The sequence below is a fragment of the Ixodes scapularis genome, unplaced genomic scaffold (genome assembly GCF_016920785.2).
Source record: "Ixodes scapularis isolate PalLabHiFi unplaced genomic scaffold, ASM1692078v2 PGA_scaffold3__209_contigs__length_174095766, whole genome shotgun sequence".
Lineage (NCBI taxonomy): Eukaryota > Metazoa > Arthropoda > Arachnida > Ixodida > Ixodidae > Ixodes > Ixodes scapularis.
Window position 1 is genome coordinate 20,459,920 of NW_024609868.1, and position 17,238 is coordinate 20,477,157.

The following is a 17,238-nucleotide window of genomic DNA, read 5'->3' on the forward strand; positions in this document are numbered from 1 at the left end:
TACAATATGCGCAGCGTAATAGCTCGCCTGCCACAGCTACACATGTTGACTGCGGTACCCAATAATTAATGCAATAAGCTTTTTTTTTTTTGCTGCTATTTTTTGTTTTGATAAATCTGCGGGCCTATGCATCCCATCATCCTTTCTCGCGACCGAGCCCGCGTATCGGAAAGGACGAAAGGAATAAAAATGGCAAGAAGCAGTAAACAAAACCATCTGTCAAAATTGAAAAGAAAGGAAAACGTCGCGATGGGTTTGGAAAAAAGACGAACAAAGATCTGAATTGCCCACTCCCTCTGCGTACAACTGAAAAGGAAAAAAAAAGTGTAAAAAATACCTGTCTCTTGCGGTGGTCCGCGAGGAATTGTCGAGGAAAAGCGGCCCTCAAGGGAAGCTCTTCGGCTCTATTGTGAATGCACGCAGTCGTACGTACAGATGGTTTACGCCAGCGAGGGTGCACATCCTGTAGGCGCGTACGTGTGCGAGTTGATGCCGGGGAGAAGCGACTCTACGACGGCGGAGCCGCCGCGGTGACTAGAATGAACGCCGCGCCGCTAATGCTCTGGAAGAGCATTCGCTGCACACAGACCGAATCGTACAAAAATATATACAAACACACACACGTGCTTTCAGCATTTGGGTCTCCCCTATGGTCCCACTCACAACCCCCCCCCCCCCCCCCCCAAAAAAAAAAAAAAAAAACATTAAAAAATTGTTGCGAAAAAAAAAAGAAAAAAGTAACGGCCGGCTTGGCTCGCCTTGGCCCGCCTTGTAGAGCCAGGCGCGGGCCTTGCAAGGCCCGCGCCTGGCCCGGGCCCTTCATGAATGTAGCCATGAAGCCCGAGCCCGGCCCGTGTCCCGCGCGCTGGCCCGTACCCGTGCTGACCTCTACCTCCAGGACCAGCGGACTCTTTTACACTACACGAGCAAGTCGAAGCTGACGGTAGAGGCTGAGCGTTCGAACCCGTGGCCGTTCTCACGGCCATCGGGGTAGGGAGACCACAGGAATCCCCACAGGGCTCTCACCACGGGTAGTGGCGGCCCATCGATGCTCTGGTTCCTCGTGTCACTCGCATCGGTCTCGACAGCTGCGTCACGCAGGACTGCTTGGTGGAGCAGAGGCGGCCGAGAGTCCGGCGCGTTTGACGAGACTTGGATGCGTTCCGTCGTGCTTGTCCACGTCTTGTCCGAGACAGGTGTCGTCGTGACCACAGCGGGACTCGTAATCCCTGCGCTCGAGAAGAATTCGTACGCATTGTTATTGACAGCGCCATAAACATAAACATTAAAAAAAAATCTACAAGCAAATATTTGCACCCGAGTTATTTGCAACTCCAAGGGAGGCAAGGCCACCCTGCGGGGAAGATGCGAAGGAGGGAAGCGGGGAGATGCTGCCTATCCAGACGTGCAGCGAAAACTGACGCGGCCTAGCGGCCGAAATGCGAAGCGGAGGAAGGGAGATTAAATGCACGAAGTTGCGAATATTCGTGTTTTATATTGGCGCTGGCTTGATGCAAACTTTGGAGCGGGTCTTTTTATACCCGTCGAGTCAACAAAACTCAAACTGTTTGGTGATGACTGAGGTACCAACCTGCGGGCGTTTCTTCGAGCCCGGTGTCGACCAGGTTCAGCCAAGACATGTCGTCCTCGAGCACTCGTCCCGGGTTGCGGGGAGGACGGTCGAGCAGCATCGTGGAGTTCCTTGCTTGGCGATGGGAAGAGCCGTTCAAAGGCGTGGACTGCGCCGCGGCCCCCGAAAAAATATAAATTAAAAGATAAAGGCAATTGAAAAATAAAATTTGAAGAATAGCTTTGCAATCCAACGTAGATGTTGTATTTGAAGAAATTGCTCACCTTAAAACTAGCACCGTCTACTTCGCAGTTTTATAAAGAGTAGAGAGAAAAAGATAGAGAGTAAGTGATAAAACAAAAAAAAAAGTCAAAATCTGATCGTTTTTTTGTTAAAAATATTTTATGCATTAAAGAAGTCTAAGACAAAGACATAGAGAGAGATGTATTAGAATTGGAGAGTTGAAGATCTGTTTGGTCACGTGGTGCCTTTTGTTCGACTAACGAATCATTCCTGATCGAAATCAGTGTGTCTTAATCGTGACTTCAACTCGACAACCGGCGATCCGCAGACCGGCATGTTCCCCGAAAAAATAGAAATGAGTGCTGTGAAGATGCATTCTCTATGTCAGCTCTATGTCAGTGTCCGCAAACCTATTCGCCTGTGTAGATACTAAACAGATTATTGAGTGCGTGTGCTGGGGGGGAAGTATCATACTAAAATATTCTCTGTTTCCCGCGAATACTAACTAGTGGAATTCGTATATGGTTATCTTTCAACCCGTTTCACATCCAATTTTGCATTGAATAGCAACAGGTTTGAATGTTTTGCAACCCCTAATACTGCGACTTTTAATTATCAAATATAGTTGACACATTATACGGCAACGGGGACTTTTTTAAGAGCATCAGGCCCAGTTTGAGGCTGCTTTTTATTGACTTGTACGACACATGAATTCTGGGAGAGTCCGAACTAAAAGACGGTCCACATCTGACGTTCGTCATAAGGTCTGATTTTAGTTATTTTACATCTTAGACACCACATTTACGCGCTAGATGCGCGTGGTCAGAATGAACTCCCAGATGTCGCCTTCCTGGATTGTCAACTGGCGTTGAATGGACGCTTTAAACGAAAGCATTTACAGTAAGCGGTATAAGCATTGTTGCTTACGTACAATCGCAGATACACGCATTCGCGCACATTACCTCGAAACGCAGCACGTTTATGGTCCAAGCCAAGCAAAGACAAAGAGTAGTTCGAACTAAAGGAGAGTTCGATTTGGACGATATCATCGCTCCCGTTCACTGAGTACGCCGAGTCTGCGCGGCGTGACCCAAAACCGCGCGGTTTAGAAAGCGGCCACACGGCTACTACGCTGCCTGAGACCTGTTTCTTCCACTCCTGTTACGTTGGTTATACAAGAACTGTCTGCAGGCATGTTCGAAGCGCACATATGCATGTAAAGAAAACATACTTCCACGTTGCTTGAGGCGCAGATAATTCTGCCATCATGTGTGCAGTCTTATGTATAATGTACGAGCAATCACGAATGTGACTTTAGGAGGCGGAATGTGGGGAAGCTCGCATTCAGCGCACGCTCAGCAGCGAAGAACTCGGCTACGTCCACCAGCGAATGTACTACCGCCTATTATATGGACTTTCTTGGAATGCGTAACTGTACTTTTTGTTTTGTTTTGTTTTTGCCGCCAAAAATACCATGTAATGAATTTAGTTACTGCTAAACACAAAACAAAAAAAACAAATAATATACGAAAAAGAAAAGTCAACCCCCTCTCCGAGGAAGAAAAGTGATACTCGTTCCCGAAACCGTATACCGCTCTTCTCTGCCCAAGTTTACGAGTTCCGAAGTTTATGTTTCAGCCTTTTTTTCACGCACGAAGTTTATGAGCACGGAGATGAGAAGAGCGCACCCGCACCTTCTGGAGTGTCTGGGGCACGGGGCGCCTATAAGTTTCCAGCGTCATGAAGCCCGAAAACCCCCAATGTAATGTAATGTAAAAAAAAAAAAAAAAGCACAGTGTATACGCGGACGCGGTACCGGAAAGTGATATCATCAAATTACACGATGCATGTGCGGCCTGAGCTCATTCGTGGAAAATTTCGATGTGTCATCGTACACTGAAGAGGTTTCGCGGGCAAATAAGTTCTAGAACAAAGCCTCTTTTTCTTCCGTAGCATAAACGTCTAACCGAAGGAAAGGTGTACTCCCCGGATAGAAAATCGGCGCATAACGGCAGTATGGATGGACTGGTAGACGCCATATGTTGTTCCCCCAAAATGTGCTTCGTCGTGCGCGTTAGTTGTAGTAATTATAAAAAACAAAACTGAAAGCCGTGTACAACACCCTGTAACGCCGAATTAGAGCGCAGCTCTTAAGGAGGAGAAGGGAAGGGTACTGAGAAGAGGGTATACCCCTCCTCCCTCCTCCTCACCTCCTCGTCCTACCTGCTACTCCTTCCTTCTCCAACCCCTGCTCCTCCTCCTCCCCTCATTCCTCAAGCTCCTTCTCTCCCTCCCCTCCTCCTTATCCCTCGTCCTCCCCTCTTCCCTTCTCCTCTTCCCCCTCCTCCTTCCTCCTCCTCCTCGCACGGTGCATTATAAGATATTTCCCATAATGCACCGCGCGGTTACGCCGACGGCGACGGCGACGCCGCTCAAGCCAGAAACGGGCGCCTAAGTGCTGCGAGGATTCTAGCGCGTTTATGCGGCGCGTATACCTCACTGACATCTAGACGACATAAATGCAATGCCTCGTAGTTATTCTTTATTTCTCGTTTTGTGTTGGAAATCGTGCACTTCCTTCTTTGTGCCGTGTAGATTGTTTCCTGTAGTAGAAGGTTGTTGGAACTATAATTGCTATATAGGCCCACCGGAAATGCTCTGTCCGTCCGTGGCTGTCCCGCCACGTTTACGATTCCCCAGTCTATACCTACGCGCTCTTGCAACGCCACTGCGCTCTAGATCTCAGCGTGATGTCTCTATAAGTGGATTTATGACGCCAAATCAGAGTTTACAACAGCCCCCATGCGGGGTCGGGCTGTTATTTCGGGACCCATCATTTCCTACTGGGTTCTTTTGATATACTATCGCTGCTTTCAGAGAAGCAATTTGCGATCAAGTTGCAAAGCCGCTCGCTATCTGACAGCTCTGGGCGTAACTTATAGGAGGAGGGGACTGGATGTCAGGATTAGCGCTAATCCTCTCTCCATGGTGCGTCAAAGAGCCAGCGATGGAGCATGGCTCCGCGTTATTTAGGGGGAGCTTCATTTGCTTCCTTTTGTGCGATTTTGTGTGTGTGTGTGTGTGTTTTTTAAGGGAATATCACCGGCAGGCATGCTCGTTATTTTTCTCTTCTTCTTCTTGCTAAATGTGAAGCAACAGAAGTGGCGTCGCCTTTTTTATTACGCTTGACGGAACACTTGGGTAAATTGCCCGCGACGGTTATCTATGGTGAGTGGCAGTCATTACCTGTGCAGCAGAGCTCGATTGCAGACAAGCACGGCGCTAATTTAAAGATCTTAGTCCGCATGATGGCAGCGATGCCACTTAAGGGGTATTCACACTAGGGAGAAATCCCGGGGATTTCTCCACGGCACGCGCATCCCGCGACGAAAACGTCAGGCTTTGCGATGTGCAAAAGCCTCGTGTTTTCGTCTCGTGAAGCGCGCGCGCCGAGGAGAAATCCCCGAGATTTCTCTCTCGTGTGAATACCCCTTTAACAGACCTTCTTCTCGCATTGGTAAAAGCTCACGCGACATAAACACTAATGGAAATAGAGAGCCCTATCGAAAAGCGGGCTCCCCCAAGCAGCTTGGGGCGTCACACTGCGCATGCTGTTCGGGGGCCCCAAAGCATCGTAGCTCTCCATTCTAAAACTCTCTAACAGCGACGAAGGCACAACACCTTCTCTCGGAAATAAGGAAACAGGGAAGGAATATATATTGTTTTACGTACCGGCGAGAGATTTAATGAACCTCTGGAACGAATTTCTGAAAAGAAAAAAAGGGAGTGTTATACCATAGCAGACTACCGCATTTTTTCGAGCAAAAGACGTTATAAATGCTTTTTTTTTTTTTTCACGGAGCACGCGAATAGCCATTCACCCGGTTCGGAGCCCAGCGGCCTTTGACACAGAAAGACAGAAAGAGAGATGAGATATTTATTGTGAAACAAACGAGATAACGGCACACACGGAGAAGTTCACCTGCGCAGATAAAATTTTTGCGAAGAATCCTTTTCTCTGCATCGTTCTTCGCCACGTTTCGTACGTCGAACGCGATGATTGGCTGCACGTGTGCTCAGGGGGAAAGCAGGCACGCAGGCTTTGTTCATAAACAGCGCGTCTATAGTACTCGAGTAAAAACGGCTTCCGAAACTACAAATAAACGAGGTGCGGGAGTTATGGGTCAGGCTTGGAGGGCGCATTTGACTCGTGGTGGGGGAGAGGGGGCTCTGCAGACAGATTATGTCACAGGCGAAGCGTTACCTGCAGATATATTTTGCTGACGTGATATTTTCAAAATCATCAAACAGTAAACAGTTCTTCCTAAGAAAAACTGGTGTATGTCGTTTTCTCAATAAAATAAAGTTGATGTTGGGTGGCTTAGGGAGGCTGTCGCCCCCCCCCCCCCCCCCCTCTCTTTTCCCTTAAATCCGCCCACGTGAGCGTGACAGTCAACAGAGAAGTACTATTTTCTTTCCCCGTACATGGGATTGAGGGCAAGCAAAAAGTATAATCTTGATTTCTTTCCTGATTAGTGTGACCAATATTTATGCTATAAAAAAAAAAAACGTTTAAATTTTTTTTTTTTTGTTAAGTAAGCAAACGGGGAGGGAACAAGACCGCGAACAAGCATCATTCCTTGCAGCCGAAGGACCGCTTTCCAGAGAACGAAGAGCCACCCTTGTAACACAAAGACACACAAACACATGAAAAAAGCGCAAATATAGCGACTTGTGCTACGTGACCAGACGAAGCAAACGGCAGACAGATCAGATCCATGACAGTCCGGTTCGGCACGACGAGCACTCGGACTGGACGACCGGGCGGCCGACGTGCATCCCAACCTGATTATTACACGAGGCATCAACCCAGCGAGAGGCTTGACGAAGGTGCGGCGATCTTTCAAGTGCGTCCCCGTACAGACACCTGTGTCCGTTACTCAAAAAGGACAACAAACCGAATTTTTTCGTTTGTTTTTATCAGAGAAATCGAAGATGGCGATTTGAAGACCGCCCCTCGTGCGATTAAAGCACTGGTCAGAGAGAAGCGCTCGTGCACAAATCGTGCTAGCTAGGCTAGCTTACAAAAAAAAAAAATGTTTATACAGTTTACAACTTAGTCTGCCTCAACGGGCGAGTTGTCTCCCAGCTATAGATAAGAAATATAGCCAGTTCAGTACAACCACTACCCTGGGGTCTTTAACGTGCAACACACGATACACGACCGCACGCTGATGCTCATCCAGATCGAAAATGGCAGAAGTTGGGATTGAACCTAGGATCCCTGGGTTCTGCAGCGCGAGTTTTCGTCCCACTCGCTCCGAGCTGGTGTGCGCTAGCCCACTCGGCGTGCGAGAGGATTCTTTCCTTTTTACGTGAGAGGCAAAGTGAACGTAACGAGGGAGCAAAGGGAGCGAAAGTGCACGGCGGGAATCGCGCCGCGGCCTCACGAAACCAGCCCAGCCCATCCAGTCCAAACCACGACCGCTCAAAGACAACTCCATGCAATAAAAAGGGCGATATCGTGTATATTGAAAATTATGATAAGCCTTGAGACTGGCGTGGGAAGATTAAAAAAAAACAATGAGAGAGTCTCCTATTGACTCTTTTCCACCCCAGTCTCGAGGTTAACGATCATGCTCAATGCAACTTGTTTTTGGGCTAAGACCCGAGAACGATAGCCGAGACGGCTGGTGATAGTACTCGCGCACAGTTAATCAATATAGACAAACTTTTTGGAGATGAACTTGATAAATACGTGAATTTTTCCATAATTAATATGAACGACCCACATTAGGAATTATTTTGGGGGGAACCGAGGTGGAGGGGGGGGGGGGGGGGGGGGGGGGGGGCGTCCAGTTTGAGGTTTGACTATACGTGTTCGAACCTCTTTCTTTTTTTTTCTGTCTCTTTTGCTTGTGGTTCGGTCGGTTTTTCGTCTCTGTTCGTTACATCCTATGCTTTTTCATGATTTTTCCAATGTCAATAAATTGGCTTGTCGCATCTGCAGATAGCATCAAGAATGAAAGTCGACACCGCTTCCAGGTTCCCAATGTTGACCTTTTTTGAGAACTGGTTTCCACGAGAGAGAGAGAGAGAAAGGAAAGAGAGAGGGGGAGAAAGAGAGTGAATGCAAAAGGATGATCGCAGGTCGCCGAGAAAGGTCGCGGGAACGGAGTGCGCCGGTGTGCGCGATTTGATGGATCGGTTTCCACACTCGGGCCTCCTGGCGCTGTAGGACACGAAGACACTCTAATGGCGATAAACTTTGTCTCTCCGGCTGAGTGCAGCCTCTCGCTCCCCCTTCCTTCGCCCGTGTTCTTTCCCACCTTCTCTTCTCACATCCAAGTGGAATTGCGCAACTGCGGGGGGGCTTGTTGGCTTGCCTGTTCCGCGCGGCTGCACTTTCGTATGTTCGCCTCCTGCAGGCACGCAGTCAGTGCTCGTGCGCGGTGGTGGAATCGCGTACCGAATGACAGAGGTGGAAAGCCATAAACCGTCGGCGTGCCGTGTGAAGCAGCCCGCTCAACCGCGCTGCTCGAAGCGTCGGTCGGCCCTGGCAATATTCCGGACGATATGTCTCGCTGATGACGTTGCATCCCCAATGCGTATACAAAATGTTACGTTGCCAGATTTCAGTGCTATTCGTATACGAAATCCATCCCGTTGCGCTTTTTTTTTTTTCTGCTTTATATTCTCTTTTACATACAGTCGGAAAGCTGTCAAAACCCAGAAGGCGCACGAATGGAATAGCGGGCGGCCTCATTCTTGGCGTCATCACGCACCGAAAGACAGGGAGGGCTGCTGTGACGGCGTTGCGCTCTCGGCGGTTCTTTCGATTGGTTGGACTCGTAATGCCGGCTGCGCTCTGGCATATTTAAGCTGATACAAAGTGTAGCACTTATGACTCCTTTCTTTTTTTCTTTGTCTTTTTCTCTTAGACAACAATTAGTGGACCGGGTTAACTTGCTGGAGTTCCTTAGTATAACGAGCGGGATGTGAACGATATCCTTGCTTGATATATGCTACGATCGAGAAATGTCAATGCTCATGGCAGCGGGAAAGGACTAACAATACGACTAATGGACACTCTAACAACAGAATGATACAAAAAAATGAGAGACGTTTACAATTTTCTGTAATGCCGAATTAGAGCGCAGCCCTTGAGAAGGAGGAGGGGAGGGTATGCCCCTATTCCTTCCCCGCTAAATTTAGCGGAAAAAGTTTACCCTCGTGGCGTCACGCGTGACGTCACGAGGTAACGCCGTGACGTTACCCTTATGACTCTCGCGAGGGTAACCGTCGTAGCCTTCGTGAGGGTAACCCTCGTTAGGGTAACCGTCGTAACCCCCACGAGAACCACCCTCGTGACGTCGCATGTGACGTCACTTGCGACGTTATTATGGGAAACGTCCCATAATGAGCGCGTGCTTCGTTCATCTTTACTTCAGGAGACAAAATACTGAGTCACTGGGCTCAGGACGCATGCGCGCGCCTCATATTTCGTGGAAGAGGGCTGCTGCGTGCGCTCAGTACGCTTTCCACAGCCCAGAAGAGAAAGATGGCAGCCCACAGAAGGCGATTACTGAAAAGGTCTATATATCCGCGAGACGGCGAGGGTTTTTCGGTGGATTCCGGTCGTCTACTAGTCTCACCATGGAGGCCCTGTATATGGGAGCGAACGGTGTAACGAAACGCTTGTTTATGGAAGAGGCGTATACTTCGAAGTGTGTTCGTCTATTGTGTATATACTGTATACGCTTCCGCTCTTTGTAAGGCTTGCCTTTCCTTTCGGCTGGGAGACATTCCATTGGTACTAAGGGAACTATTCTGCGACTAGTGGTCCGGATGGCTTCTCGAGAATGCTGACAAACGCAACATAAGTGATTCCAATGGGCGCTGGTCGTTCGGGCTCCCGGAGATTTTTCGCGCTTCTTGCTTCGTGGTTCTACTTTCCGGCGTTCTTATCCGAGCCGCAGTCTGACCGGTGGCGGATCGATAATAAGGTTCTCAAACTTCGTCACGCCTTTCGTTTCTTGAGCTGTCAGCGACGAACAACTATCGCACGGAGCGAGGTGGGGAATAAAAATCGAGACGATTTAAATCTTGATTTAAATCGGACCTTTCCCGCTAAAATGCGATGATTCCAATCAAAACTTTTCCGCAAAAATAATCCCGAAAAAAATTAATATTTTCGTTTTGTTTTACTTACCTTTTGTCTAACATTTGATGCCTTCCGTGTGCAATTGTTTCGTGTTTAAGTCAAAGAATCATTGAGCAAAGAAGATTTATACCAGGCTGAACGTGAGCAAATCAGTTCTTCATTTACGTAACATCATATTGCGAGGAAATCAGAGCGGAAATAAAAAGCAAATCAAGCTTTTAACTAACTAAAAACAAAAACTTTTTTTTTTTTTTTTAGTATGGCTATTGGTAAAAGTTACTAATTAAACTGTACTTTGGGTTAGAGTAACTCTTTTTTCGTCTGCATTGTTTTCAGTGATCGGACATATTGATCGATCAGTCTGCCATGTTTAAAAATACACTCAGTGATTAGGTATCACCATTTTCTAGTTACTGTGATCTGAGTAAAATTAATCAGAGATAAATCAATCTGATTTAAATCGAATAAATCTGATTTAAGTCAAATAAATTTATATTTAAGTCAAATAAATCTGATTAAAATCCAACAAATCAGATTTAGATAAAATACATCTGATTTATGTTTGTAATTTTTTTATCCTGATTATTTTCCACTCTAGTATGAAGGTAGTTTACCACTTTGAGCTGTCTTTCACGTTCTCTTTCGCGTTTTATTTCAAGTCACGTGTTAATCGAGGAGCTGATTAAACGCAGCGAGCAGTAGTTGTGCATACTCAGAATTACTTGAGTTTATATTGAAGTTGGGGAGGGTTTTGTATTTAGGTTTAGAATTTTTTTTTTTTAATAAATCAGTCATAAATAAATAAATATATATGTATATTTTTTTTTGCCAATAAATTAGTGAGAGCATATATCTTTCGTCGTAACACCCGGCACTGCCCAGTGAAGCAAGAAGAACAAACCCTATACATATAAAGTATATCTAGAAGCAGCGCTCTACTCACGTCCGGTAATTTAAGCTTCCGTTATTGATTTTTTTTTAATGTTTCCTCTCGTTGTTGTTGTATGTTTGTTTGTTTCTGTATATTTTTTGTTCTACGATTTTACATTTAATCCGCACTTCATCACACATGCCCATCAAATTAAGCGTAAGTGAAAGCTTCCCGCTGAAGAAGACATAAATCGCTTACCTGCAGTCTCCTCAAAAAAAAAAAAAAAAAAAAAAAAAAAAAAACATTGTTGTAAACAAACAAACAAACAAACAAAAAAGAAAGAGCCACACCGGCCGTTTTCAACGTCATTAGTCATCCTGTAAGGTGCAGCCAGCGGTAATTTCGCTCGAATTTCGAGTGCTGCAGTTACTGACGCTGTAAGCATGTGTGGTCCGTGATACAGCTTACAATAACTCAGGCACGAGCTAGAGAAGCATCTCTCGCGAAATGGGCCGATATTGTAATCCAGTGCGTAATGGCCGGGGGTTCGTGAAATACAGGCGCAAAGTGTTTCACAGGTTTGTTTATACTTCCGCATAGAGCACGCCAACCCTCTTTAAATAGAGAGGAAGGGAGAGAGAGAGAGAGAGGGAGATGTTGACTGCCCTACAAATCATTCCGCCTGAAACATCCATAGGTCGGGCGCTTAGGGACGATTTTAAACGAAGCCCATGTCCTAAACTTGACTGTCTTATTCTGACACGATTCTGTACAACACGGGGTTTATTATTATTATTATTTTTATCTGGCTTAAAGTCGGCGTTGGTCGGTTTTTATTCTTCGTGGGACTAATTCCAGCGTGTAAATGTGGTGAAAAAAAAAAATATGAAGAAACTAGGCGAGCAGCGCCGCACAAAAACGATCGAAATAAGAGTGGTACGCATGTAACATGTTCAGTTTTGCCTGTTTGCATGAGCCATTTTTTATGTCCTAAAAGGCTGCCTGATCGTTGGCAAACTCTGGCGTACTATACACTTTACTAAAATATTTAGAATAAAATTATCATAAATGCCGAAAGGCGGATCCGAGTTTCGCTGTTTATTTTCTTCGTCTATCCTCCCAACATTTCTATTCACTGGTTGTTGTTGTTGTGTGTTTTTTTTTTTTTTAGGTACATAGTATGGTTACTGCCGAATGGGCTTCCGGATCTAATAGGAATTTAAATATTGTACTCGATTAATTGAGCCTTTGGGACCAAACTGGGTTGGGGTCGGTTCAAGTTAAAGCTAATTACGTTGGAAAACAAAGCTCTATTGCGTCTCTTTTGTAACATCGTCTTTTCTGTGAATAACTCGCTCGGTGATTGTCGTCTCTCCTTCACCGATCCGAATGAGACTGTAGCACATCAACCGACGAAAGCGGAACCTTTTGGACGAAACTATGTACAAAAACCACCGTCACGCTTTTCATTAAAGGAGCGATGCAACAATTTTTGTACTGTGCACAAATACCGCTTAAATCGGATCCCTAACGTTAATGACCTATGAAACACGCGTTCGTTTTTCACCCCACGCAATAGAAGTCCCAGAAAAAAATTTAAGAAAAGCGAGCGGCGTTCACCCCCTCAACTCGCAGCCAGAACAAGCGGCCACGTGATCTGGAGCCGATTATATGCCGCCAGTGTTGATCATAGCCACGCGCAGGGGTTGGCAAAGCGCAGGACACGCGCTGAGTTCCAGACATTGTTATGGCTCGGCTGTTGTCGTCGTTGCAGCGATTGGACACGGGTCACAACCCGAATGCTTCTCGAGCTAGCAATTGTCACGAGCCCAAGTCGAGTGCCCACGCAATGCTCGGGTCCAATCTATGAACCGCATTCAAATATCGTCACTTGGGTGTACTGGGATCCCCGAGTTACGTCATCAAATTTTGCAAAGGAGAGATTGAATGAAAATGATCGCTTTTGTCCTTGAAATTACACCACAACAAAGGAGTTTCTTGGCCAATGGTGTTGCGTGTGAGTATCCTTGAGTCCGAGGTGTGCCAGTAAGCTAGTGTAGAGAGAAAAACATTCCAATTGAATATCGTTGCACAGCTCCTTTAAGACCAACTACACTCACTGACGTCACGCTACAGAGGTGGCGCTGCTATCGGTATAGTGCGCACGCGCAGACGCCCCACTCCTCCCGACTTTGGTTTCCGCGCATGCGCAGTGCCCACACCTGATGTTGGCAAAGCGGGCTTCTTTGTAAACACTGTCCGCGCGGTGCTCTCTGCAGACACGACGACAAAATCGTCTGCGGACACGCTTCAAGTATGTTCAAAGCACGTTTGCTTCATGCCAATGTATGCTTCAAACGTGTTTACAGACAATCTTTGTCGGAACAATACAATGTGACAGGGGTCGTCATACAAGTAACAAACACGCCTCAGAAAGAGCCTGCACATAGTGTCTTTTTGTACGATGCGTTATGTCCGAGTCCCACTAGAGCGACAAAGAGAAACAGCCGACATCGACAAGGTTTGAAACCAGATTCTTTGCGAGTTGACAGGCTTTGTATAGAATAAAGGAGGCTATAGATGCTCGAACACGAGCGTCATGTGCGCGAGGGTATCTTTGGCAGGCTTGCAATCACTCGAGCTTACTTTACGAGCACCGAACGACTAAACGCCTGCTGAATGTGTTGGAGGCTTGTCCGTGTCGGTTGTTTTTGTTTGTCGCTCTAGTGAGACTCGGGTATTAGCAGTGTGACCGCGGTTTAAGTGGGGACCAATAGCAAGGTGGTAAGCTTAACCGTGGTATATATATATCCCCCCCCCTTTCTTTTTCTTCCTGTCTATTGATGTCTGCCCGCAAAGCAAAACCATCATTTTGAACACGTGTACATGTGTACACTCTAAAAAACGCCTGCGCTTCTACTTACCCGCAAAACACACGAAGAGCCAAACTCTGCGATCTAGAAAATCAGCTCAGCGAATGATGAGGTGGAATATCTGTCAAGACCTCAAAATTAAGTCTGCGCTGTGGTATTGCGCAATGCAAGCATGACGCTTTGCATTGTGCCACAGCGCATGACTTCATTTTTAGGTCTAAACAGATGTTTCGCCTCATCATTCGCCGAGCTGATTTCGTAGAACGCAGAGACTCTCTCTTTGAGTGTTTTGCGGGTAAGTACACGAGCAGCTATTTCTTAAGCCGGGTGTACATACTCTAAAATATAGCCGCGCCTGTTATTTATTTTTCATTTATTCACTTTTTTTCTTTTTTTTTTTTTTGGGGGGGGGGGGGGGGAGGGGGAGGGCAGAAATCTCAGCGAATGAGAGGCTGAAAACGTTTTGATTATATAAAAGGGGAAAAAAACGATTTGCCAACATTTAGCACCTGAAAACTATTAGAGTCGCAAGGCAGTCTATGATGATCGAGCTTCTTGATTCGTTGTTCGGCGTTCTTATAAGTCGATAACAAGCTTTAAAAAAAAAGGGGGGGGGGGGGGCTTTTTCTATATCTTTGTTTAGCGATCCGCTAAAAGAAGAACATGTGTATAGCTTAGGGCGGAAGTTTTTTTGTACTTGCATTATAATGTGATATAGCCCCTTGGTAAATCTCGAGGACGGCAATGCATACAACCCACGAACAAATAAACCAGCGTCATATTTTCACTTCTCCAGCCCACCAGGCGTGCTGCGTGGTGCGTCGTGACTCGCGATGTGCGGAGCGTGACGAGAGATCGACTGTTTTCTCCGTGTCTCTTTTTACCGTTTTGATATTTGCCGCCATCAAAAACCAAGAACGCGGTGCAATGTGCTCGCATGGAGTCACCCGAACATAGCGGTAAGATGTCTCGCCCGAGTTTAAAGTGCATATAAAGTGCGTCGTTAAAATTCGAGAAAAGAAACAGGATAGTCAAGTTCTCGCCTACTCTGTCTCGCAGCCTACCATTTTATATTGGTTTACGAATGCAAAACATACACATTCGCCGACTTTGCAGCGCAGCTCTGGCGCTGCATTCGGCACGGCGCGTGCCCAGACACACTGTGTGCGCAAACGCGTGCCTGTTGAGAGTAAAAATGGAACGTGCCCCGTGTTGTAAACACACCGAACTTACGTGAGGAACAACGGACAGAGGAGGAAAGGACCAGCAGCATGCACCAAACGCCAGCCATGGGGCGTGACCTTCCACAGGATGGCCGATGCAGCTTCGGGTGTCTTCTGCCGCTCTTCGCAGCATGCAAAAAGCGGGCTAGGTGAAATTGATCCCCCTGGAAGCATACGAGGAGGTCGCTTCAGTTCGACATCAACAGATCCAGGAAGACACTCAACCTGGCTCAAGTTCGGAAGAGCTTGAGCGGATGACCGTCGATGTCATCATGTCATACACAAATCCCCACCCCCGTTTTCCTCCCTCCCGCCCCTTTCAGCTTCGAGTCTCAGTCAACTCCACCTCTTAGTTTTAACAAATCGGTATAGGTTAAACGTGAGACTGTCGTGTCTTGTGTGAGACCTTTCCCCTTCGTTCATGAGCGCTGTTGAAGATTCATCACGTTATCCGTCTTGTTGCACCTTGGATTTCCATCATGTTTAACTTTGATTTTCCATCATTTTAACCCTCGATTTTCGTCATATTTAGCGTCATAGTCCCTGGTGTCAATTCGTTGAGTCAATGTGCATTCGCATAGTTTTTATCCTTTGTGATATCGGATGTTAAATGCGCATATAAAAGCATGTTCATTTACTATACACTCTAAAAAAAAAGTCTGTGCGTCTACTTCCACGCACAACACTCGGAGAGCCAATCAGAGCAACTTACGGAGGCAGCTCAGCGAATGACAATGCCGAAACATATGTTTAGACCAAAAAACGCAGTCTGAGTTGTGACATTAAGCAATGCAAGCGTGACGTTTTGCGCAGACATTTTTTAGAGTGGTATACACAAAGGGGACGAATTGGCATTACTCCTCGGGGATCCGAACCTGCTTTGCTCTGGTTCTTCAGATCCCCCTCGTCAGTTACGAAACGTCGTCATCATTTTGCCCGACGTCACTCCAACACGGCACGTTGACTGGACCACAGTGTCTGGAAAACGATGACGCGGCACTTCTGCAGCGCTGACATTTTGTGATGGTATTTTCTAAAGATGATAGTTCTTCAACATACCTTCTTTTTTCAATAAAAAAATTATAGAACAACAAATAAGCGGGTAAGCTATGCTCGATGAGAGGTGAGAAGGAAAGGGGAGGAGAAACGAGAGAAACGAGACAGGGCTATCGCACGACATGCAACAAGGTTTATTGTCTATCAGTTTCTGCGTTCGTATGCAAACGAAAGCAAATAAAGTGTCCGCTGACACGCCCTTGCATACGTTTATTAGAAAATAGAGAAGGCGTAACATAGAACTGAGTACTCACGACTTCTTGCGCGACAGTGGGGTCATCCTCCCGCCGACGAACGCGCTTTTAGCAGACGAAAACGTTCACCGCGGTTTAGCAGACGACGTGGGCGCTGCTCCACTCGCGACCGCGCGGTACTAAAAGTTCCAGCTACCACCACCGATTCTACGTGAGATTAAGGGGGACTTATGACTGAGAACCAGGAGGGAATAAAAAATAAAGTACGAACCCCGTCTGACAAGCCGACCCTCCTGAACGAAAATAATAATAATAATAACACGCGAGAGCGCGAAGGACACAAAGAGGGAGAGCGGTCAGGGCGATGGGGGCGCCCCGTGGTGCCGTTGACTGTAAGCGGCGGCGGATGCGTTCGTTTATTTGGTTCTTTGGTACTTTCGTGGTGTAACCCCAGGAACCCTAGTGTGTACCACGTGATTGTAACGCACCTCCTGGTAGCGACATTTCTGCGGATGAAAGGGCTCGTCGTAACCATGGGAAGCGGAAATTTCCTAATTAATTTATGGTGCACGAAAGGTCATTCGCGAGTATAGTTTCCAAAATATTATTGCCTTGGGATAACGTTGCCTTAGGCACGCGGTGTGATGTCACATACAAATTTTTGGTCAGTCAGAGTTTTCTTATTCAATTTCAGAAGTTGCATGGGAAACCCGATGATGGCATTCTGGAGCTACTGGAGCGTCGTCTTTCCTGCCGAGCCGGTGTATTACGGTGGCGGCACAGGAGGGGGCCAAGCGAAAAAAACTGCGAGCTATAAAAGAAATGATGGGAAGGAAAGCGCAAGGGGGAGTTCTTTTCATCGAACGGCCTTTTTTTATTGATATTGCGCTCCAGAGGGGGACCCTCGAATGTTCGTCGTCGTGGAATTTCACAGACCTCGTATGAATCCCTTTTCGTACGGGAGTGTTTGCCGCCTAGAAATTGTGAAATCTGCAATGGTGAGCTAAGAGATGGGGTCCCACAGCAAGAAAGGTGTAGGATGCT

The 17,238-nt window shown here is 46.7% G+C and overlaps 1 protein-coding gene across 1 annotated transcript in view; it reads right to left on the bottom strand.

The window, feature by feature from the left end:
* Positions 1–16,288, bottom strand: part of LOC8024093 (extracellular matrix organizing protein FRAS1) — a 44,129-nt gene extending 27,841 nt beyond the window's left edge. Inside the window, exons 1-5 of the mRNA XM_029979490.3 lie at positions 16,255–16,288; positions 14,955–15,108; positions 5,546–5,580; positions 1,592–1,739; positions 1,027–1,229 (exon numbers count right to left, since the gene is read on the bottom strand). Of these exons, the coding sequence (XP_029835350.2) occupies positions 1,027–1,229; positions 1,592–1,739; positions 5,546–5,580; positions 14,955–15,012 (444 nt within the window). The 5' untranslated portion in view covers positions 15,013–15,108; positions 16,255–16,288. The remainder of the gene's footprint in view (positions 1–1,026; positions 1,230–1,591; positions 1,740–5,545; positions 5,581–14,954; positions 15,109–16,254) is intronic.
* Positions 16,289–17,238: the final 950 nt, after the last annotated feature.